The sequence below is a fragment of the Chelonia mydas genome, chromosome 16 (assembly GCF_015237465.2).
Source record: "Chelonia mydas isolate rCheMyd1 chromosome 16, rCheMyd1.pri.v2, whole genome shotgun sequence".
NCBI classification, from domain to species: domain Eukaryota; kingdom Metazoa; phylum Chordata; order Testudines; family Cheloniidae; genus Chelonia; species Chelonia mydas.
In genome coordinates, this window is record NC_057857.1 from 16,002,598 (window position 1) to 16,026,640 (window position 24,043).

At 40.8% G+C, this 24,043-nt stretch overlaps 1 protein-coding gene across 10 annotated transcripts in view; it reads right to left on the minus strand.

Annotated features, from left to right (window-relative positions):
- Positions 1 to 1,911: 1,911 nt before the first annotated feature.
- TSC1 (TSC complex subunit 1) overlaps positions 1,912 to 24,043 on the minus strand; it is a 60,207-nt gene continuing 38,075 nt past the window's right edge. For 9 of the 10 annotated variants that reach the window (XM_043530494.1, XM_007061030.4, XM_037879455.2 and 6 more), the window contains 9 exons: positions 21,444 to 22,020; positions 15,280 to 15,323; positions 12,881 to 13,047; positions 11,702 to 11,884; positions 11,229 to 11,339; positions 9,302 to 9,424; positions 7,333 to 7,520; positions 6,823 to 6,984; positions 1,912 to 5,299 (listed from right to left, as the gene is read on the minus strand). In XM_043530494.1, the coding sequence (XP_043386429.1) occupies positions 4,789 to 5,299; positions 6,823 to 6,984; positions 7,333 to 7,520; positions 9,302 to 9,424; positions 11,229 to 11,339; positions 11,702 to 11,884; positions 12,881 to 13,047; positions 15,280 to 15,323; positions 21,444 to 22,020 (2,066 nt within the window). In that variant the 3' untranslated portion in view covers positions 1,912 to 4,788. Of the gene's footprint in view, positions 5,300 to 6,639; positions 6,671 to 6,822; positions 6,985 to 7,332; positions 7,521 to 9,301; positions 9,425 to 11,228; positions 11,340 to 11,701; positions 11,885 to 12,880; positions 13,048 to 15,279; positions 15,324 to 21,443; positions 22,021 to 24,043 lie in introns of all 10 variants that reach the window. The other variant, XM_037879456.2, reaches the window with a different exon arrangement.

A 24,043-nucleotide genomic window follows, 5' to 3' on the forward strand; every position in this document is an offset into this window, starting at 1 on the left:
ATTCAATTTTTGTTCATTTCCCAAATTATTTCATCCTCAGATGTCAAATAATTTTTCACATTGTTTTTAAAATCTGTACCATTGCACCAATAGTTAAGTAGCTAAAGTAATAAAATCAAGATTCATTGAGGAATTCTTGTACAGATTCAGTAAAATGAGTAATTGAGGATTCTCCTCTCCTGTTGTATGATTCTTATTCATGGTTGTGTTTATGAGCATTAGAAAGTAAAAAGGATAATTTATTTCTCTTTTTCTACCTTTGTGGAAATATATAGTTAACTATTTTTACGCTGGTCAGAGCAGTTTTTGAATGTTAAACTTGTATTGAGATATGTAACACTCAATAAAAGAAAGTCAAGATTCTGTTTCTGCTGTTTTTCTGCCATTTACATCCTATAGGAAAAATTCACCCCAGTGCAGAGGGTCACAACAAGGCTTCCCACACCACCTGACCCTCACAGTAAGGGATTAAAGTGTGGTAGGCTTTGGATAAATCCTGTTTTGGGGATGAAGTTTATCCCCATACAAGTAGTTGACCTGTGCAAAAATAATATGATCTCTCCAACAGCATCAAACGGTCCAAGTTGGTTCATGCATTTAAAAGTGTTAATTTTTATGCTCAAAGTACTTTAACTGCACCACTGAGATTCATGCTCGAAGAGCAAGTTTAAAAAAAAAAAGTTGCATTTGTGCTCTTTCAGATTTTCATTCCGATTCCAGAATGTTGTAAGAGCACAGGTCAGCTTCTGAAACATCTTTTGGCTAATCTGTAATTAAGAATGGCTGTCCCATTGCATTTGAGAAGTTGTTCTCTGGGTCTATTGGTCCTTCAGTGCATACAATTCCCTACACTGGTACACTCCTATGTAAAAAGTCCCAAAGTGGAATTTGTTATGTAGTCACAACCTTAATCATAGTAAAACTAGCTGGCAAGATTCTAATACAAGTCAGACCTTTAAGATGATTCTAACTGGGTCATCTGCAGTAGATGTTAAATGTGTTCCAACAACTAGACACTTTTCTGTTGTCTTTGGGGGCCTTCAAACACACTCAACTTCTCTTTGGGAACTTCAGGTATGGCACCTGAAGCTGACACCTGGAATAAAGTCACAACGGTAAATGCTTTCTTTCTGGAAAGGATAGCTCACTATACCACTGTGATGTTCAACTATCATTGGCTGCTTGTAGAACAGTGGTTCTCAAATTTTTTTTTTTTTTTTTTACTGGTGACCCCTTTCACACAGCACGCCTCTGAGTGCAACGCCCCCTTGTACATTAAAAACACTTCTTTTTATATTTAACACTATTATAAATGCTGGAGGTGACGTGGGGTTTGGGATGGAGGGTTACAGCTTGTGACCCCCCATGTAATAACCTCTTGACCCCCTGAGGGGTCACGACCCCCAGTTTGAGAACCCCTGCTGTAGAAGATGAACAGCAGCATTCTGATCATAGTCCTGCCCTCCAGACCAGCAAGCAGTGCTACGTAGAAGACAAGTCAAATATCCAGACTACTTGCAGCTATCTCTGGGTTTGTAGATATGCTTGGATACCATAAGTAATAGGTCTGGCACAGAATTAACACTGAAAACTATATGTGCAGTTAAATTACTAGATTATACATAGCTATAACAATATCAAAGCTATTTTGCAAAGAGGGAAAAATTGCTCACGCTATCTATAAAAATGGGTTATAGAAATATAAAGGACCCCATCAGAAGGGCAGGACATTTATCTGTTTTGTAACATACCCAATACTATTAAACACTTGGACCTCTAAAAGTGCTTTAATGCTATGAAAAGCGCTTTAATGCTAATCTTGTTCCTGCACAGCTCACGTTTAGTCAGTATAGGTTACTGGCACAGATCCTTCACCCTGAGGGCACAGCTTGCAGAGAGCTCAACACAGAGTAGTGCAAAACAATACATTTTTATTTGTTCACAGTTAAACACAAGCAACTGCCTTGACATTTTAGAACATTCTAATAAGGACAGCAAAACCTCCTTTTGGTTTAAAGTTCTCTTTAGCTTAGATTGTACCATTTTTCCTTGTATTTCATATTTATGGCATTTAATGTGGATTGTTTAACATGCTTATAAAGAGCGAGGCAGGGAACAGATTAACTTTTGACAAAGACAGTGTTTTTAGATTTAACTAAAAGCAGTCAGTTAAAAAATATCTGTCTCCACTTCACTGATGGGATCCCTTTAAACAAAATGCAAGTTACTACATAAAGTAGATCCATAATTTTAGAGATTTACAAAAACAATGGCAAAATTTGTTCCTCCATAATCTTTGTGGTCCATAGATAAACCTTTTAACGTGGTTTCTGATTCCATCCCAATGCTAACATCCTTTTAAAAGGGAAAAGGCCACCTACTGATGAGCTCTGATTAGCTCCAGAGCATTTTTGCTACTAACAACAACAAAAGACCCTCCGCTAAAAGAAGTGAGTCACCATGTGGCAGGATAGTCTGTTGGGAATTGCCAAACTGTAGGGATGGTCTAACTGATTCCCGTGACAGAACTGTACCCAATAGCTGAGCTAGCCCTTTTTGGGGCAATGTGCAAACTGTTCACTTCTGGGTGAGTGGGATATGAAGCCTTTGAGTCTTCACTCATTTACTATTGCAACTACCACCAAGTCTTAGAAAACCTATAGACGTGTCAACGAAACCAGTCAATGTCATTTGTTAAGTGACACTATTTCCTATTCTGTGCAGGTTCAAGCTTTGAAAAAAAACCACTGAAGTTCACCTTTACTTTCAGAGTCAGGACTGGCTGACAGGCAGAAATGTATACAGACCATAGGTGTTATGGGAGAGGTGGAATGGAAGGGAAGGTATTGTCTGTTTGGGCAATGAGGGTGGGGGGGTGGTGAGAAGACTGGAAATCACAGCAGCTCTGTTTGTCAGGTTAGCAGAATGCCAGCCTGCTTTGATCAGTTCTATCCCTATTTAGATTAGGTCAAGCTAGAAAAACAGAGTACAAGGGTAGTTACCTTTCAGAAGATTCTCACCACCACCCAGGTAGACTGTTTAAGGAAAAAAAAGACTACATCTGTAAAAGTAGGAACAAAATGAATACTGGTGCAGCATGGCTCTGAAGCTGAAAAGGTCATATTACAGACTAAGTAATCCTGGACCCAGACATATCAGAGTCTCACAAAAATGAACTTCTCTCTCTTTCCTAATAATGGATCTCTGTTCTGACAAGAAGGAAACCAGAGTTTGATGACTGACATAAATCCAGATCCCAAAGTCCTTCAGCATGCAAGGCTCCCCATTGACTTCAATGGGAATAATAAAGATGGGAAGGCTGCAGGATTGGGCCCTGTATATAATTTTGAGCTATATACACTGGCCCAACACCAAGCTCAGTTGCTTGGGAAATTGGAGTGGAGGGGGAAGGAGAGAGAAAAGGAGAAAACTAGGTAGCCACAAATTGGACTGCCATGATCTCTGTATCCAAGAGAGCAATAGCACTGTGGGGAGGACTTTCTTTGGGAGTCTATCCAATGATTCTTGAATCAAGCCTGGAATCTTATAAACTACTCCTGGGAAGAAGAATGTTTGAGATTTTTCAACCCAGAATGAGGCTGTCTTGGTCAACCTGGACAAAGACCACAATGAAAAGAGTCCAGGCATCACAATGGTCTCCCAGCTTAGAGAATCATTTGCAGAATCTTCTTCAAAATGCTCACTTGGAAGTTTTGGTGAACCCACTACTTTACACAAAATCTCTACATACTGTCCTTGTCTGGATCTTCCTGCACTCAGTATTCAGTTCTCATCACCTCCACTCAGGCAACAATTTAAGGTCAGACAAGTACCAGTTTGTCAAACAAACAATGAACATCCTCCTTACCCACCCAAGGAAAAAAATCAGAAGCAATAGCATTTTAACGAGACCTCAGCAAATAGTATGGAGTTCCTTGGGGTGGGACAACGTTTGTTCACATGTAATTTTCCAGGAAATGTTAAGGACAAAAGAAACAATGATTATGAATTAGGGTGAATGCAACATCAGTTTGCAAATATGTGTTGTTCTTTAACCATTTAGTCACTTGACCATAGTCCAATCTAATAAAGACCAAAGTTGGGGGAAAACAAAGAGGCAAAATAAAGACCTTCAGATGAATGCACTAGAAACTCTGGTTTTACTTCTTTACAGAACATAATAACCAAAGTCACCTGCAAGGGCAACACAATTAACTGTTCTAAATTGGAAGCTTGCTGAGATATTTCAGCTAAGCAAAGCACTAAGCACTCATAGGTAAAAAGAAAAGGAGGACTTGTGGCACCTTAGAGACTAACAAATTTATTTGAGCATAAGCTTTCGTGAATGAGCTGTAGCTCATGAAAGCTTATGCTCAAATAAATTTGTTAGTCTCTAAGGTGCCATTCATAGGTAGATTCACAAAAGTTAATTTGGCCTCATATTGCACTCAAGTTCATAGGATGCAACCACTCATTGGGGAGGGGAGAAGGGAAAAAATACTTATAAATGCTAACAGTTGCCCCTTCAAATTAGTACACACTGCTACTGATGGGATTTGAGAAAGGAGAAGCAAAAGAAAGTTAGGTTGGGCATTACCGTTCCAGACCCTAAATCCGTTTTGCATTCATTCAGCAGTCATCTTCTGCAAAAAGACATCAGTCCTGTTTCCACTCCACGAGCTAGCTGCTCATACCAATGAAACATAAAAGCTTTTAATTAAACTTGCATTCACGCCTCCTGTTCTATGCCAAGAATATGAAAATAACACTGATTGACTATCTTCCTTTTTAACTGTGGTCATGATGAGTTTCATTGTAGTCCATGATATGAAGCTGTCCAACACTGCTTTCCTGGTTCATGGGCGAGGGACTGGGGTTGTCAGGGCTTGAAGGAGCCTTTGCCTCCACCATGCTTGGATCTTTACATAGTTCACTCTTTAGAGTGTCAGAAAGACTGTTGATGGTCATACTCTCCTCATCACACTGGCTCTCACTCTTGTTGCGGAATAATTCACGCACCTTCATTCCAAGAAAGCTCTTGGAGCTGGGGAGTGAGCCTACAGTTAGTGGGACACTAGTGGAAGGCTCCAGCAACATGGATGCTTCCCAGCGACTGCTGAACTGACCCATTCTCTGGTTCTGGGATTTTTCTGGGGTGGACAGCTCACTACTGCTGCTGCCGCCTTTACTGCTACTACTACCCCGGGTGCTCGGAGGTTTGGTCTCTCCATTTCTACCAATTGCTTCTTCACTGTATCCTGCCACAGAGTCTGCAAATCCTTCATTACTACAATCCAACCTGTTTTGGAATGAGACAGAGAAAGAGAGAGTCAAAGTGATGGTAGCAAAGGTACACCATGAAGAGATTAAACTTGCTGGAGAAGAAGGCAGTTTACTTTGATTAGTTTCTAACTCTACCATTGCAGATGGGCTAAAACATACCCTCACCAGTTTCTCCTTTCAATCAATCCTGCAGCAAAGCATAAACCACTGAACATACTACAACCAGAAAGATAACCAACATCGCAGATTTAGTGGTGGACGTAGGTCCAGGACTGGCAGAGATCCAAAGGGTAGGATGTACCTGCATCCTCACTGCTTTAGGAAAGGAATGGGGCTATAGTTCCCACTTGGATTTGTAGATCTATCCTTTGCCTGCTGCAGACCTGAACAATAGCTGCTCTCACTATACCAATTGTTTTTTGTAGCCATTCTGAAATTACTACAGGGCTAGGAGCAGGAAGCATTCATGAGTGGGAAGGATTTATTTAAATCATATATAGGTGAGTGCTAATCAGCAGAACAGACAAATTCCTAAGAGGGCAAAAGTAACTGTTGAGTATAATCAAGGTTATTATTTCCTCCCCCAGTGGAGAATCCCTTTTTAAAACTCAGATAAAAGTCTCAAGACTTCAATGAAAGCAATAAATAGAGAGCTTTTCTTTGACTTCAAGATAGCTTCAATTCAAATGTGCTACGTTTGCATAAAAGGGATGCCTCTGACATATCCTACTCAAGCCAGTCATGCTCAACAAGTTCTTGGTTGGTGATGATGGTAATCCAGATAAGTTGTGAGAATCAATGCCTCATAATTGACAATGTTTCAGACCAGAAAAGATGGTCAATTCCTGAGACTTTTGTAGTCATAATGAGGGTTCAGCAACTTTCATGCTAAATGCAGCAGTTTGGATTAGATCTCAACATCCAAATTTGGCAATTTTAGCAATTTTAGCAATCCTAACAGTCCCTATTTAATGCAACAGGAACAAAAAGTGCCAATGGAGTAAACTATTTCCCTGGACAACATCCCATTTAAATAGAAGGTATTGTCTGCACTGCGTACACTAGTTCCTACCAGTCAGTCAGCTAATTGTTACAAAGGGTAGAGCTGCCCAATCAGACAAGCTAAACTAGATTCATTATGCAGCAATTAGAATAGTTAAGAAAATTCTATTTGGTTGTAGATTAAAATGATAGGTCCTGGATGTGAGCTACTGGAACTCAAATTCTTCAGAGAGAAAATAAAGAGAGTGTTTTACTGGAATGGGTTTCAGGTGTAGCTAGTTTGCATAGTATTGTAGTTACTAAAGAGCTCCTTTACAGTTTATTCTCAACTCTTTTACTGACTCACTGGGTTACCTGGACAAGCCACTCATCTCAGTTTCACCACCTGTAAGAATGAGAAAAACTGATGCTTCACAAAGGTGAGTAAAGTACTTGGATACTTAAGGATGGCAGACACTGAATGCTAAACATTACTAAGGGAGGTTTACCTCAAGCAGCTTGCAAGTCACTCACCAAGTTTTGTAATATTGTCCTTACCTTTCTTCTGCTGCTTCAGCTGCTTCTGTTTTTTCATCGTCAAGTTTTTTCAATAGGCTATCCTTCTCCCATCGGCCATACAGATCTAAAATCTCCAGCTCAAATGCTTGTGTAATTCTTTTCTGGGCTTTGTATCTGCTCTCTACCGCTTGCAGCTGGCCTCTGAACATACAAAGAACACATTACTACCAATTTAAATTTCTCAAAGTATAACCCATCTGCCAATACATTTTTTGAACTTTATTTATAACAACATAATATATTTTATTGCACAAACTTCTATTGGTGAAAGAGAGGAGCTTTTTTCTAAGCGTACACACACTTCTTCAAGTCCTGAAGAAGAGCTCCGTGTAAGCTTGTCTCTTGCACCAATAGAAGTTGGTCCAATAAAACATATTACCTCACCCACCTTATTTCTCTAATATCCTGGGACCTACAGCTACAACAACATGGCAAACAACTTTATCTATAATGTAAGTTAGTATTAGTTACTGAAGTTGAAATCCCAACCTTGCTTGGATTTTGACATCCTCCAGATACTTCTTTTGCTCCAGTAACAGGTGATCTTTCTTAGAAAGCTGAGACTCCAGTTCAACTATCCGCTTCTGGGAGGCATCAAGCCTCTGGCTTTGCTGCTGAACACAGAATTTTGCTTTCTCCAGTTCTTTCCGAAAAGCAGCCTGCATCATTTCCACTTCCTGAAAAAGAGGGGTATTCTGTGTTCCTGAGCAATATACCATTTAGTGTCACATAAGTAAAAAGGCTAAACTTTCGTCAGATATAGTAAAATATCTACAACAGTAGATCCATCCCATGCCCCTTTGCTTTGAAGAGTCTAAATCTGTTTTCTCAGGATTTCACTGGGGAAGAAAGGTTTTAAATAGAGCTTTAATAGGGACAGGATTCCTATATGTTTGTAGTATTTATACGTGTGCATACAGTTACAGATAGCATAATTTCTATGTAAGATGAAACAAAGCAAGTGTCCAAAAAAAGAGATGCAGAATTGGAGAACTTGTGAATGTATCAGGGATACTAAATTACCATGAATATAGCTCCACATGACCAGAATTTATTAGCACATCAGTGTTCCTTACTTAAGCCCTTTCCAATAGGGGTAAGGCTTGTCAATCTTGTATCAGATTAGAATGGATAATTTTCAATTTCTTTGAAATGTGGCCCTCAAAGTGCCAAAAGGGCACTTTTTTTGGCTTTACAGTTCACTTTTACTGGTTGCTGTCTCTCATGTAAAAGCAGGTACATTGTGCTGTAAATGTCACTTGCCCTACTGATACAAAAATGTTTCCCTGAGCAGGGGTAATAAAATCATATGGTCCTTAGAACTATTACAAAAAAGAAGCAAGGAGCATGAGATGTATGAGTGGTTGCAAGAGATAAGCACTTTTGGTGACAATTGTTGAAGTGACATGGCACTACTTCTGCATGCCGAGACCTACTGTATTAACACTAAGCGCATTCCCATGCAATATCTCAAGGAGCAGATTCTCTTTTTACCTTCACCTAGAAAATTATATGCGATATGGATTTCTGCTCCAGGGTGATACAAATGTAAGTTTCCAAGGTCACTGAACCTATTAAGGGTTGGCAATTTTCCAGGAAAAGCTAGTTTATGCCAGGATGCTGGTAAATACCAGGTTAAATCCAGTTTAAACTGAGAAAAATAATTGCACCAAATCCAGTGAGTTCAGCAAGCAGAGAACAAATCTTTTCAACCTTTGGATATACCCATTCAAAACTGAGGAATAAGCTCAGTCTATCTACTATATCAAAGTTGGTATTTTGCTGCATGGTAGTTTGCAATTCTCATGCTTCTGATTGCTCAATAAATGCTTCAAGCCTATAACTCTGCATTACTGTCATTTTCCTATAATGTTTTCGACTTTTATTTATATAATACTGAAAACTGAAATGAGTCATGACATGAATAACTTCCTTGAGAAAATACCAAACCAAAATGCTAAGTCATTCCAATGTTCAGTATAAAAATTACATATATTAGTATTACGTCCACTGCACTTTTACTTTTTATTTGTGCAACTCTAAATTAATCTATGCATCTACTGCATTATGTAACAATCTGAATGTATAACTAAACTTAAGTGTAATGTGGTCTGCATCAATTAAACAATTTTTAAAATAGAAAATGCCTTAAACTGTGATGAACTAGTTTTTCCTGGTGCAGTAAAAAACATTATTTACCTAGTAAAAACTATGCCATCCAAGAAGCTATTTGAAGACAGACTGGATAGCCTGGCATGACTAACACAAAAGCTCTCACTGAAAGATAAATCACAGTAGTATATTCCTTCATTTGCTTTGAAACTGGATGCAAACATCTATGTCTGTTTGCTGATTTATAAAGAGTTTCCTTCTTCACTGAAAAGCCACTGCTGAACTTGATGATGATCCTAAGACAAATCTTTCCAGAAAAGCCTTGCCTGTGACCCACATACGGTACCTTCGTTGTGTCTGCATGCTTGTGCTGCAGCTGTTCCAAGTACAGCTCATTGACCTCCCCAAGAACCAGAAGTTGCCTATTCAAGAACTCCATCTGCTGCTGGACTGACTCGCTGTTGGAAAGCTTAAAAAAAAATTAAAAAAAAAAGAAGAGTCCGCAGTGAACAGTTTAATCTAAGTGTCACACCTGACCTGCACTACATCTGGGGGTTATTTTTTACTGAAAAGAAAAAGGAAAATCAAACCATGGTGCCTAGGGAAAGTAGCAGGCAATTATGACAAACAAGTGAATGGATGTTACTCAAAGTTGCTTCTGGTAAATTGTGACATTCCATGAGACAAATGCAGCATTTAGTTAGCTTAACCCCTCAGTTTGCTTCAAATAAGGTAACTGCTTCTCCATTTGTATGTGAAGTCCCTTTAGCTTCTGACAGGAGCTCTTTAACATACAGAAAGCTTTAATCCAAGCATATTATTAATTACTCCTGGGGAAATTCTGTGCCACTGCGCATGCGCAGAATTTATGTCCCTCACAGATTTCTTTACTTCCCCGCAGTAAAATGACTTTCTGATGGGGAAGCATAGGGAAGCCACAAGAGCAGTCATGAGACCCTCCCCAACAATATGTTTTGGGTGCCCAGGGCGGCCAGCAGAGAGGTAAGTCACTGTGGGGCAGAGGGCAGGACTGGGGAAGACCTGACTGGTGGCTCCTACCCTGTGCTAGGCTCAGCTGCTAGTCCTGGCTGGGCTGGGGAGGATGGGACTTCCTTTTCCCCTACATGGCATCCCGAGTCAGGTCAGACCCACCCCCAGATTTCTTCCCCACTTGCAGGAAGCTCTGCAAAACTCCTCCTCCCACCTGCCGCTTCCTACTGCCATCGCTGCAGTGGGAGGAATCCCTGTACAGGGAGCTGCTCCCCCATCTGCCCAACCCATGTGCATCCAGACCCCCTCGTACCCAGACCCTTCTGCCAAGCCTCACCCACCCGCACTCAGAATCTGGCTGCTGAGCCCCACGCCCCCTGAACCTGGACCACCCTGACAAGCCACCCACCACCAGATTCCCACCCCACCGATGCCCAACCAGCTGCATCTGGACCCCCACTCTCCCAGCATCTGGACCCCCACTGAGTTTTTTCCCTCCCCCCGAACCCTCCCGCTGAGCCCAAACCACCTTCACCTGGACCCCCCTGCAGAGTCCCATTACTGTTGCACCCAGAACCCTGCTCCCAACAAGCCCCTGTGCCTCCAGATCTCCCCCGCAGCCAGATCCCACACCGAGTCACCCACACCCAGATTGCCCCACACAGAACCCTCTCAACCCATACTTGGATCTCCCCACATTTAAGCCCCTCCACACTTGCATCCTTCCTGCCCACTCCTGGCATGGAGGGGCAGGGCCCTGGGGTGTTTCTGGGACAGGCTTGGTCCTTGCACTGTGTCAGGGTTGGGTGCGGCCTCACCACTGAGTCCATGTCCTGGCCGGGGGGGGCGAAGAAGAGCTGCACAGTCATCTCCCACCTCTGTGCAGCCAGTGGCCTGTGCTTCCCAATGCCAAGCTGGAGCCTCCATATTTATTTGACAAATAAAATTTGCAGAATTTTTAAACACTGTGTGCAGAATTTTTATATTTTTGGCACAGAATGCCCTCAGGCATTGCTCAATCTGTGAAATTCCAAATGTGGGCCAGACCCAAAATGAGGAGCAAGATTTCAGAAGTATCAGGACCACGCAAATTTAATTTCTTCAGCATAACATTTTTCATACTCTTTCTGTTCTCACTCATTTAAAATCAATACCATGGAACTCAGTGTGGTATGAGGAGCAGCTTACCTAAAGTGATAGAGGCCTTATGAGGAACGAAGAGAAATTTGAAATGGGTACTAACAAAAAAAGACATAACAAAAGGGCCACAAGGGGAATCTTACCTTCTGAGAAACTTGGCTGAGAAGCAACTCTGTGTGACACACCTTGTTGTTGGCTTTCTTTAATTCTACCCTCAAATCTGCAATCATATTCCTACAGTCCTTCAGCTTGGTCTGTTTAAATAAACAGCAAGAGGCTTAAGGTTCTGAAACTGTACCACAAATCTAGCAAAATACACTTTTGGCAGGATGGCCAGCATTCCCCCCACCCAGCATAATCAGCAGTTACAGACTAAACACTAAAAATGATCATCATCTACAGACTAGTGAAAGGCATGCAATTTGCCATTTCAAAGCAAAATAAAACAAAGCCACAAAGAACAGAATCACATTAGTTAGATGAATTTTTAACTGCATGTTGTCTTATTTGGATTGAAGTGAGAGGTTTAATATACTTAAGAGCCAGATCATTAGGGGGGTTATTTTTAAAGCTACGTTATCTGTTCACTATAGCTTTTCCATGCTATGTTTCATACCTGCAATTCCTGGCTCTGGTTGTAGAATTCTTCCCTGTCATGTTGCAGCTGTCGGATCTGGCTGTGAAGCTGAGCCACTATATTATCATGTTCTTCCTGAAACTGGTGGTACCTGGCCTGCTCTTTCTGCAGACTAAGCTTCAAGGACTGGATATCTTTCTCCTGTAGTTTCAGCTGATCTTTCTGTCCGGAACCATATACCAAAAGTCAGATGACCAAATTTGCTACTTCAACTAGTACATCAGAGACCACTGCCCCAAGTCAACCACCAAATAAAGGATCAAAACCAAAACCCACTAATAGCACAGTCTTCAAACTTGGCTATGTTACAGCACTTTAGTATGTTCCTCATATAAAAAGTTTTTTTGTTTTGTTTTTTTAAAGAAATGGTTAAAGATGCCAGGCTGAACATCCTGGAAACTGAAGTTACATCCATGAAATATGGTCAGCAGTTATGTATGTTCCTCCACATCACCCCATGCTCCAGTGGTGACCTAAAGGGACAGCCTCAGGGAAGAGAGGGTAGTTCCGTTTCCAATAATTACTTAGTTCTTAGCCTCTTTGCTGTGACTGCAATAAAGATCCCAATTTACATGGCAGCTTTTATAACATGGACTTAAGAATTCAAACAAGATTAAAGTTATTTCACATGGATTCCACACAACTAAGTTTCCATCACTAATTAGGGCCAGATTCAGAGACTCTGAAAGGGAGAACACACTTGAAATATTTAGCTTTCTGCCAGCATTCTTCCTCCTCAAATGGAAAGTATGTACCTCTTCAGGAAACTTAACAAGGTTACTAGCCTAATGCTAAGACTGCCCAAATGTTAAGCAAGCACAACATTAACTGTTAAATCACGTCTTTCTAAGCTAAGTTTGGCAGTTATTTAAGCCAGCTGGCTTCTTCATGTATGTGTTCAGTTCAATGCCCTTTATGGTAAATTTCCAGTTTCAACTAATCATACTGCATCAAAATTATCCACAATCCATTCCACAAAAACTGGAGTGTTCAAAGGTTACTTTAAAAACAAGAAAAAACTTCAAAAATAAATACTTTAAAAGATTTTAAAGTTCTATGATACTATAGTAGATGTTGTCTGGGGCAGGCATTCATAGATTTGATAGTGATGTATTAGTAGCACTTCTTGGCATGCACAACTCTTAAATCCTTGCTCACCATGGCAGCATTATGTTCCTCCAGTGCTGTTGCTTTGATCACTTTCCGCAGGAGTCGCCGGTTCCGAAGGGCATGTTGTTGCCTTTTGAAGCGCTCGTACAATAACTGGTTGTGTAGCAAAAGCAGCTGGTTACGCAGGGTGTGAATCTCATCTGAAGGGGGAGAACCTAGACAGAGTTAAATGACAGAGCAGAGGTTACTGCTAAATATATTTGATTCTATTACATACATTCAAACTTACATCCTCTTTCAGGCCCATTCTACTTTTCCAGGGTTATTTTTTAACTTCAAAACTGAATGGAAAAAATTAGGAATTTAAATAAAGGTATCAATAGTTAGCACAAAACTTTATATGTTCAAAACTTTATACAGTCTTGAATCTTCATCATACCCACAGTTCACAGTACCAATTTATTATCTACATTTTACAGAAGGGGGTAAAGTTTTCTAGAGTGTTTAGATGGCTTAGATACGTTAGAAAGTGTGAGTGAGATTATGTCTACACTACAAAGTAAAAAACTGACAGCACCAGCTCAGAGCCTGGGTCAACTGACTTGGGCTTACAGGGCTCAGGCAGCCAGGCTAAAAATAACAGTTCAGACATTCCCCCTCAGGCTGGAGCCTGAGCTCTAAGACCCTCCCCCCTTGACAAATTTCAGAGCCCAGGCTCTAGCCTGTCTATACTGCTATTTTTAACCCTGCAGCCCGAGCCAACTGACCTGGGTTCTGAGACTGGGCTCTACATTTTTTTCTTTGCTATGTAGACCTAGCCTAAGCTACCTACATTCCACTGACTTCCAGTGCTACCGAAGACACTTTTGAAAGTTTTACCCACAGAATCTGAAAGAACTAATTTGCACAAAGTTACACAGCAAATCAGTGACAGAACCAGATTTAGAATTTAGGACCTTCCAATTTCTAAGCCTGTAGCTCATTCCTCCAACCTATACAGCCTTCATAATTATATTAAAAAAAATAATGCAACAACCATTTGAAGCCTGAAACTGAAGTCTGTTTCCCTGCCAACATTTTCTCTTACATTACATGTTTTTGTCATTCATAAGCAGGTTGCTCATGAGTGCTGTGCTTGTGGCTTACATTATTATTTCTGGGAAAGAGTAATGAGAAATTGTAGGACATGGCTTTTACTGCACCATCTAAAAGTGGTTAAGATTGAGATTAGCCTGAAGCCATCTAAAAATGTCAGTTTTAAATATTTCAGGAGAGGATGTCTTCCAAAAAGCCACGGGAAAGATTTTAAGACAGGCCAATTTCACACTCCTTTGTTATTTCACCATCCTACCTTAGTAAGACAGATTTATCTAAAAGCATTCCTAAACACAGGCAACAATGAAAAGTTTTCTAACAGTGTACAAAGTAGATTTTTGATTGACAAAACTGTGCTTAAGTCAGCTATGACTTAAGTGGAGCTTCCAGATGGCTCAGGTGAAGAAAGACAAGGGACATACTTGAATTAAGGGAACCAGACCAATGTGTCCAAAAACAACTTCTGTTCTAAAACCCCTCTGCCTCATAGTTATATTGATTTTTCAACTGGCTCATTTTTTTAAATCTCCCCAGAGGAGTAAATATTACCATCATGGAAGTCAAAAGGAAGCCTAAGATGACAAAACTGTGAGATATATGTTAAAATGGTGAGGAAAGATTTCAGTTTTAGGCTCTCTGAGTTATGATCAGCTGGGGTTGGAGCGGGGGGAATATTTAAGTAGGTCTTTAAACCAGGTGGAATTCAGCTTTAAAACTGAAGGGCCATTCACCTGAGTAGAATTTGTTTCTGCATAGGTGGCCATAAAAACAAACCCATAAAGAGAATGAGTGTCCCTTTGAAGAAGGCCTGTACATGCAATTGCAGATTTGATAATGGGCATGAGTACCACTCCAATCTAATGGGGAAAAAAGCACATAGCAATATTTTTGGTTCTGCAGGAAAGGCAATTATCACTTTCCAAAGAAAAAGAAACTTGTAATGTTGAAACACAAAGGTGCACCGTCTGCTGAGCAGATAAACTATATCTTAATGACGCAAAAAGAAATGGAGTACTTGTGGCACCTTAGAGACTAACAAATTTATTTGAGCATAAGCTTTCGTGAGCTACAGCTCACTTCATCAGATGCTCACTTCATTGAATGCTCACGAAATGAAATGTGGCATCGGTGCCACAAGCACTCCTTTTCTTTTTGCGAATACAGACTAACACGGCTGCTACTCTGAAACTGATCTTAATGACGGTCATCATGGAACTGCAGCAGTTGAAAAGAAAGAAGCCAAATACGCAGTCCATCATTTAAGTAAACCAAGTAGAAGAAGATACAAAGAAATGTATTTTTACTGATTACGGACTACATTTATGGTCCTAAACCAGGAAAAACTTGTTTACCTCCAAAGTGAGTCCAGTCAGCAGATTTGCTTGGCAGAGGCAATCTGAAAATAAAAACACAGTATTAACAGTTTATAGTTACAGACCGGTAAGTCTGACGTCAGTACTGGGCAAATTAGTTGAAACAATAGTAAAGAATAAAATTGTCAGACACACAGAAGAACATAAATTGTTGCACAAAAGTCAACATGGTTTCTGTAAATGGAGATCATGTCTTACTAATCTATTAGAGTTCTTTGAGGGGATCAACAAACATGTGGACAGGGCAATCCAGTGGACACAGCGTACTTAGATTTCCAGAAAGCCTTTGACAAGGTCCCTCACCAAAGGCTCTTATGTAAATTAAGTTGTCATGGGATAAGAGGGAAGATCGTTTCATGGACTGAGAACTGGTTAAAAGACAGGGAATAAATGGTAAATTTCCAGGGTAGGAATAAATGGTAAATTTTCAGAACAGGAGAGGGGTAACTAATGGTGTTCCCTAAGGGTCAGACCTAGGACCAACCCTATTCAACGTATTCATAATGATCTGGAGAAAGGGGTAAACAGTGAGGTGGCAAAGTTTGCAGATGATACTAAACTGCTCAAGATAGTTAAGACCAAAGCAGACTGTGAAGAACTTCAAAAAGATCTCACAAAACTAAGTGATTGGGCAACAAAATGGGAAATGAAATTTAACGTGGATAAATGTAAAGTAATGCACATTGGAAAAAATAACCCCAACTATACATACAATATGATAGGGACTAATTTAGCTACAGCTAATCAGGAGAAAGTTCTTGGAGTCATTGTGGATAGTTCTCTGAAGACATCCATGCAGTGGCAGTCAAAAAAGCAAACGGGATGTTAGGAATCATTAAAAAACGGATAGAGAATAAGATGGAGAACATCTTATTGCCCTTATATAAATCCATGGTACGCCCACATCTTGAATACTGCATACAGATGTGGTCCCCTCATCTCAAAGAAGATATACTGGCATTAGAAAAGGTTCAGAAAAGGGCAACTAAAATGATTAGGGGTTTGGAACGGGTCCTGTCATAAATATAAAGGGAAGGGTAAACACCTTTAAAATCCCTCCTGGCCAGAGGAAAAACCCTTTCACCTGTAAAGGGTTAAGAAGCTAGGATAACCTCGCTGGCACCCGACGAAAATGACCTATGAGGAGACAAGATACTTTCAAAAGCTGGGGGGAGGGATAAACAAAGCCTCTCTCTCTCTGTCTGTGTGATGCTTTTGCTGGGGACAGAATAGGAATGGAGTCTTAGAACTTAGTAAGTACTCTAGCTAGATATGCGTTAGATTCTGATTTCTTTAAGTGGCTGAGAAAAATAAGCTGTGCTGAATGGAATGTATATTCCTGTTTTTGTGTCTTTTTGTAACTTAAGGTTTTGCCTAGAGGATTCTCTATGTTTTGAATCTAATTACCCTGTAAGGTATTTACCATCCTGATTTTACAGAGGTGATTCTTTTTTACTTTTTCTTCTATTAAAATTCTTTTTTTAAGAAACTGAATGCTTTTTCATTGTTCTTAAGATCCAAGGATTTGGGTCTGTGGTCACCTATGCAAATTGGTGAGGATTTTTATCAAACCTTCCCCAGGAAGGGGGGTGCAAGGTTTTGGGAGGATGGGGGGGGGGGGGGGGAACGTTTCCACACACACTCTTTCCTAATAATAATACCGGTTAGACGTTTGGTGGTGGCAGCGAAAGTCCAAGGGCAAAAGGTAAAATAGTTCGTACCTTGGGGAAGTTTTAACCTAAGCTGGTAAAAGTAAGCTTAGGAGGTTTTCATGCAGGTCCCTACATCTGTACCCTAGAGTTCAGAGTGGGGAAGGAACCTTGACAGGTCCCATATGAGGAGAGATTAAAGAGGCAAGGACTTTTCAGCTTGGAAAAGAGGAGACTAAGGGGGGATATGATAGAGGTCTATAAAATCATGAGTGCTGTGGAGAAAGTGAATAAGGAAAAGTTATTTACTTGTTCCCATAATATAAGAACATGGGGCCACCAAATGAAATTAATAGGCAGCAGGTTGCAAACAAATAAAAGGACGTTCTTCTTCACTAGCGCACAGTCAACCTGTGGAACTCCTTGTCTGAGGAGGTTGTGAAGGCTAGGACTATAACAGGGTTTAAAAGAGAACGGGATAAATTCATGGAGATTAAGTCCATTAATGGCTAACAGCCAGGATGGGTAAGGAATGGTGTCCCTAGCCTCTGTTTGTCAGAGGGTGGAGTTGGATGGCAGGACAGAGATCACTTGATCATTACCTGTGTGGAAGTGTGAAAGGGAAAAGAAGATTTGTGTGCAGTTATTTTAGTTTGGTTAAGAGACAGAGCAAGAAATAGGCCAACCTCAACCCTAGTAACGCAAGATTTGTAGAAGCGGGGTTTGTGTGAAGCGGATGGGAAAACTACAAGGGACCTTGCTTTAAGATAAGAATGGAAAGCAGACTATAGCAGAAATTGTTGAGAAAAATAAGATATCAGGAAGGAATATGTATAAACAAAATGCAGCTGTTGATTATTATTGTATGTAACAAAAGGTATAAATGCTTGACATAATTGTTTTTCTTTTGAGAGACTGGCCGAGGAAGGGGGAATCCCTGTCTGTGTGTACTCTCTCCCGCCTTGCAACTGCTAGAAAATAAAGACTGTCTCTGACTTGCTGCAACCAACCTAAGAGCGAAGACGCTGTTTTCTTCCACACCTGTTAGGCTCACTCCCTCTGGGGCACTTGGCATTGGCCACTGTCAGTAGACAGGATACTGGGCTGGATGGACCTTTGGTCTGACCCGGTATGGCCATTCTTATGTTCTATATACGCTGTAAGTGAACACTTTACAAGGCAGATTGAAATACAGCCCCTGTCCCTAAGGCTTTGCAATCTAACAAATGAAACATCATACTCGAGAATAATTCAGGTAAGAGGGTGTAAAGATCACTGCAAGAAGTGGGCTTTAAGGAGGAATTTGAAAGACAGAAAGGATGCTTGGTAGACAGAATGGGAGAGACTGTCCCAAGTGTAAAAAGCAGCTTGAGAAAGGGGAGAAGCAGGAAGTAGGATAAGGAGATGAAGGGAGTGCATAATAGGAAATGAAAACAGACATGGATGCATCCATATATGAATCTCCCTTCTTACACCTTGGCCCAAACAAGTTTTTCCAGTTCCTGATTTTCACACTGGGGGAAGGAATTGCTATGCTTCTCCTGGCCACTAGACTTCGCCCCATTACTGGACACATAGCTCTGCCCTCATGAACAACTTTATCTAAGGGCATGACTACACTACAGACTTTAAATTGACATATGTCCACATTACCCTCCTTCTGTCAGTGATGCACGTCCTCCCTAGGAGTGGTTCCACTAACTGAAGAGGGGTGTTGCGTGTGAGTGCGAGTGTGACAGAGAGAGAGAGCGCATGCGCGGGGGCTGAGAGCCAGGACTCTCAGCTCCACGCAGCTCCCCACCAGGAGCAGGGGGACCAGCCACCCCCTAGAGTTCTTGGCTCTCCGCTGGGAGTGGAAGCAGCCGCTCGACCTTCTCAGCTCCCTAAGTGGGGAGCCAGGCACTGGCAGCATGGAGCCCTGAAATTGACAAGACAGCCAATAGCAGTGTCTACACAGAAATTGCGTTGCCCTTCCTACCCTGACAAAAAACCTCCACGAGAGGCGTAGGGTGAATTATTATGTCAGTGTAGAAGGGCACTTTTACATAGGCGGGACAAGGCTGCAGTGTGTACACTGATATTATTAGGCCGACATGACCTGACTTATCTCAACCTAACTGTGTCTCAGACAAGCATCTAAGCCACATTAGAGAGAAGCAGCCAATGGTCCTCCACTTCCTCACCATCAGGTTTAGCAACACAGCTGAGCTACATCAGCAAAGGCAGCAAGAGTCCTTAGGTTATTCACAGACTGCTAGACTTTAAGGTCAGAAGGAACCATCGTGATCATCTAGTCTGACCTCCTGCACATGGCAGGCCACAGAACCTCACCCACCCACTCCTGAAATAGACCCAGAACCTCAAATCATGGTTTAAAGACTTTACCATTCAAGAGAATTTACCATTTACACTAGTTTAAACCTGCAAGTGCCTTATGCCCCATGCTGCAGGGGAAGGAGAAAACCCCCAGGGTCTCTGCCAATCTGACCCAGGGAGAAATTCCTCCCAATCCCAAATATGGCAGTCAGTTAGACCCTGAGCATGTGGGCAAGACTGGACAGGCAGACACCTGGGAAAGAATTCTCTGTAGTAACTCAGAGCTCTCCCCATCTAGCGTCCTGTCTCCAGCAGTTGGGTTTTTTTTGCTACTGATGATAGCCAATGGGCCACATGCCGTTGTAGGTAATCTCCTCATATCATCCCCTCCATAAATTTATCAAGCTCAGTCTTGAAGCCAGGTAGGTTTTTTGCCCAGCAGTGCTCCACTTGGAAGGCTGTTCCAGAACTTCACTCTTCTGAGGATTAGAAACCTTTGCCTAATTTTGAGCCAAAACTTGTTGGTGGCCAGGTTATAGCCATTTGTTTTTGTGTCCACATTCGTGCTTAACTTAAATAACTCCTCTCCCTTCCTGGTATTTATTACTCTGATGTATCTATAGAAAGCAATCATATCTCCCCTCAGCCATCTTTTGGTTAGGCTAAACAAGCCAAGCTCTTTGGGTCTCCTTTTATAAGGTAGGTTTTCCATTCCTCAGATCATCCTAATAACCTTTCTCTGCATCTGTTCCAATTTGAATTTATCTTTCTTAAACATGGGACACTAGAACTGCACACAATATTCCAGACGTGATCTGACCAGTGCCTGGTATAATGGTACTAACACTTCCCTGTCTCTACTAGAAATACCTCACCTGATGCATCCTAGGACTGCATTAGCCTTTTTCACAACTGCATCACACTGACAGCTCATAGTCATCCTGTGATCAATACACCCAGGTCTTTCTCTTCCTCTGTCACTTTGACCTGATAAGTCCCCAGCTTATAGCAAAAATTCTTCTTGTTGGTCCCTAAATGCATGACCTTGCATTTTGCTCTACTAAATTTCATCCAATTTCTATTACTCCAGTTTACAAAGTAATCCATATCTTCTTGTATGATATTTTGGGTCCTCCTTGGTACTGGCAATACCTCCCAACTTTGTGTCAACCGCAAATTTTATTAGCACAAACTCACTTTTTTTTTTTTTTTAACCAAAAAGTCAGTAATAAAAATGTTTACTAAGATTGATCCCAAAACCAATCCCTGAGAAATTCCACTAACAACCTCCCTCCAGCCTGACAGTTCACCTTTCAGTATGACCCACTGTAGTCACCCCTTTAACCAATTTCTTCTCCACCTTTCAATTCTCATATTAATCCCCATCTGCTCCAATATGGCTAATAATTTCCCATGTGGAAGTATATCAGATGCCTTACAGAAATCCAGATAGATTAGATCTACTGCATTTCCTTTGTCTAAAAGATCAGTTATCTTCTCAAAGGAGGAGATCAGGTTAGTTTGGCACGATCTACCTTTTGTAAAACCATGTCGTATTTTATCCCCATTACCATTCACCTCTATGTCCTTAACTACTTTCTCTTTCAAAATTTGTTCCAAGACCTTGCATACAATTGAGGTCAAACTAACAGGCTTGTAGTTTGCTGGATCATTTTTTCCCCTTTATTAAAAATAGGAACTATATTAGCAATTCTCCAGTCAGAGTATGACCCTCGAGTTTACAGATTCATTAAAAATCCTTGTTATTGAGCTCGCAATTTCATGTGCCAGTTCCTTTAATATTCTAGGATGGAGATTATCTGGGCTGCCTGATTTAGTCCCATTAAGCTGTTTGAGTTTGACTTCCACCTCAGATGTGGTAATTTCTACCTTCATAAAGACATTTTACTTATACAGATAAATGTTAAGCTACCTTTCTGGCTATAAAGTTCACTTTCAAGAACTCACGCATGTCCAGCTAGGAACCTCTGAAGAGGTGACTTAACATGAAGCAATTCTGCACTTTCAATATAAGGACTACAGAGCCATGTCTGCAGAGCTTCTTGGTTTCCAAACAAAGCAGCATTTTAGGCACAGCTATTGATATATGAACTGACAAGGAAAGAAATAGTGAAGTGGTAACCAAGTGTTTGCAGAGCAAGGTCTGTAGACACTTACTTGTTGAGCTCCTTGGTATGTGCATCTGCTCCTTGCTGTATCAGTCTATCCAGTACTTCCATTGGAGAGGTGGAGGATGTGCAGTCTTCTTCCTGGTTTCCCTTGAATTTCTTTCGCAGTTCCTCAGTTTTCTTACTAACAAAGAGGTAGGCAGTCTTTGGTAATGCAACCTCAAAAAGGTGCTCATATGAGGGACGCTGCCCGCTCCCAAACCCCATTCTTCTCTGTGCTGATACTTTGCAAGGGCTGGGAGTGAGGATACTGGTCTCCATAGAGGATTGGCCTACCCTGTTACCAGCAGGGCTTTCATGAGAGGCTCCACAGGGTCTGTCAATGGGAGTAAATGCTTGTTTAGGTGTGTCTCGTGCACCCTCAGGCCCAGATTTGTCCAGAGACGAGGCTAACGGTTCAGAGTTCAGACTGTGTCCTTGAACACTGGAGGCTACTGAATGGGGCTTCCTTTGAGAGGCTGGTAGACTCTCACTTGTGCGGTAAAAAGGAGAGTCAAATCCTCCTCTAGGCACCACGGGCTCAGCATCTGCTGTAGTGATCTCAGAAATCTCTTTTGATATTGCATCTGAGGAAAAAAAAGGAAAGGCAGTTAATAGGCAAAAAAGCTTTAAAAAAATAAGTTTGATGCTGTCTTAAGACAATCCACCTTTCACCCCCTATAGAACGCCCCCAAACCAACTCTGTGAACATTTAGACATCAGTTTACCTGGCACACACTCAGGCTTGCTCTTTGTAACCTGGGATACAAATCCTGTACACTTTCTTAATGTAAAATTAGAACAGGGTACAATATCAAAACTGAGGGATGCAAATTAACTCACGGCTTTATGTCAGAGAGATGAATTTTTCAAAGTGTAATTTGAGTTCTTAAAACTTTGGGAAGATTTTTCAAATTGAAATAGACCAGACAAAGTATTTCGGAATATGCACAATAGGATTTAAATTATTTACCACGATTAAGATAATACAAATAAGAGTAAGTTTTATTAAATTGGAAAAACTAGCTTGTGGGTAAAGCTAGAAATAAAGCAAATAAAATAAACCAGCCTTTCTATACAGGGTGAGTAAAAACACCAACTAAAAAACATTTATGCTGATAATAGCTTATCTTAATTAATTAGCCTCTTACAGTTTGTATGGCAACTTCCACCTTCTCTGTACGTACGTATATATATCTTCTTACTATACGTTCCATTCTATACAGCCGATGAAGTGAGCTGTAGCCCACGAAAGCTTATGCTCTAATAAATTTGTTAGTCTCTAAGGTGTCACAAGTACTCCTGTTCTTTTTGCGGATACAGACTAATTTTGCTGCTACTCTGAAACCTGTCATTTAAAAATTGATTTATTTAAATCAGAAGTTTTTAAAATTTCGTTAAATATTTAAAATTTAATTTAAAATTGACAATTTCTTTTAAGGCCTAAACTTATTACAAATTACAGTCATTTTAATCAAATACAAAAAATATTCAGCAGTTCATATTTGCTGCTAAGTTTTAGGAAGAAGTCAAACCACTGAATAATAGTGAAAGTCACTGGATAAACACTTGGAACCAGAGTTTGTGAAAGTGCTAAACCAGCTTTTGACAGCAGTAGCCTCTTTTGCAGGTGTAGAGAGAATCTTTTCTTCATTTCAGTTTTTCAGCTTCCAATCAATTTCTTAACACTGAAATGAACTAGTTGAATAAAGCAGGAAAGCTTGTTTTCCTCTTCCAATCTATGAATAAAAACTAGGTATGAAAAAACGAGATCTATTCATTCTAAAATCTTGAAAGACACTGACCAGAAATCATCAGTTCAATTAATTAACTAGAGATAATACTTCATTTAATAAAACCGTTAGTTTTAAATGCAAAGCATGTTTTGATAAGTTTTTTTTAAAATGTATCCAGCACATTTACGGTAGTTTTATTGAATAAAAAAAAAAAGTTATTTTTGTGCATTTTAACTGAATTTGAATTTCTATCCAAATAGCACTTTACACAAATCACAAATAAAAAAAATAAGTTCAGTAAATAGACAATGGTGAATGATGCATTTCTTAACAATAAAAAATGTGAAAATTAAGAAACCAAATAGAGGTAAGTTAAGCTATTGTGACAGGGTCGGGCCAGATGGCTATAGGAGAGTAACAGAAGGCAGATACATTAGCCCCAGGCTAAGTAGGTCCCTTTTCCCTGGGTAAGGTAACAGGGAAGGTTCCAGAACAATCAGGAACCTTCTGGAGATCATTAAGACAGGCTGATTAAAACACCTGCAGCCAATCAAGAAGCTGCTAGAATCAATTAAGGCAGGCTAATCAGGGCACCTGGGTTTTAAAAAGGAGCTCACTTCAGTTTGTGGTGTGCATGTGAGGAGCTGGCAACGCGGACTGTTGGAGGACTGAGGTGTACAAGCATTATTGGACACCAGGAGGAAGGTCCTACGGTGAGGATAAAGAAGGTGTTGAGAGGAGACCATGGGGAAGTAGCCCAGGGAGTTGTAGCTGTCGCACAGCTGTTCCAGGAGGCACTCGAGACAGCTGCATTCCACAGGGCCCTGGGCTGGAACCCGGAGTAGAGGGCGGGCCCGGGTTCCCCCCAAATCCT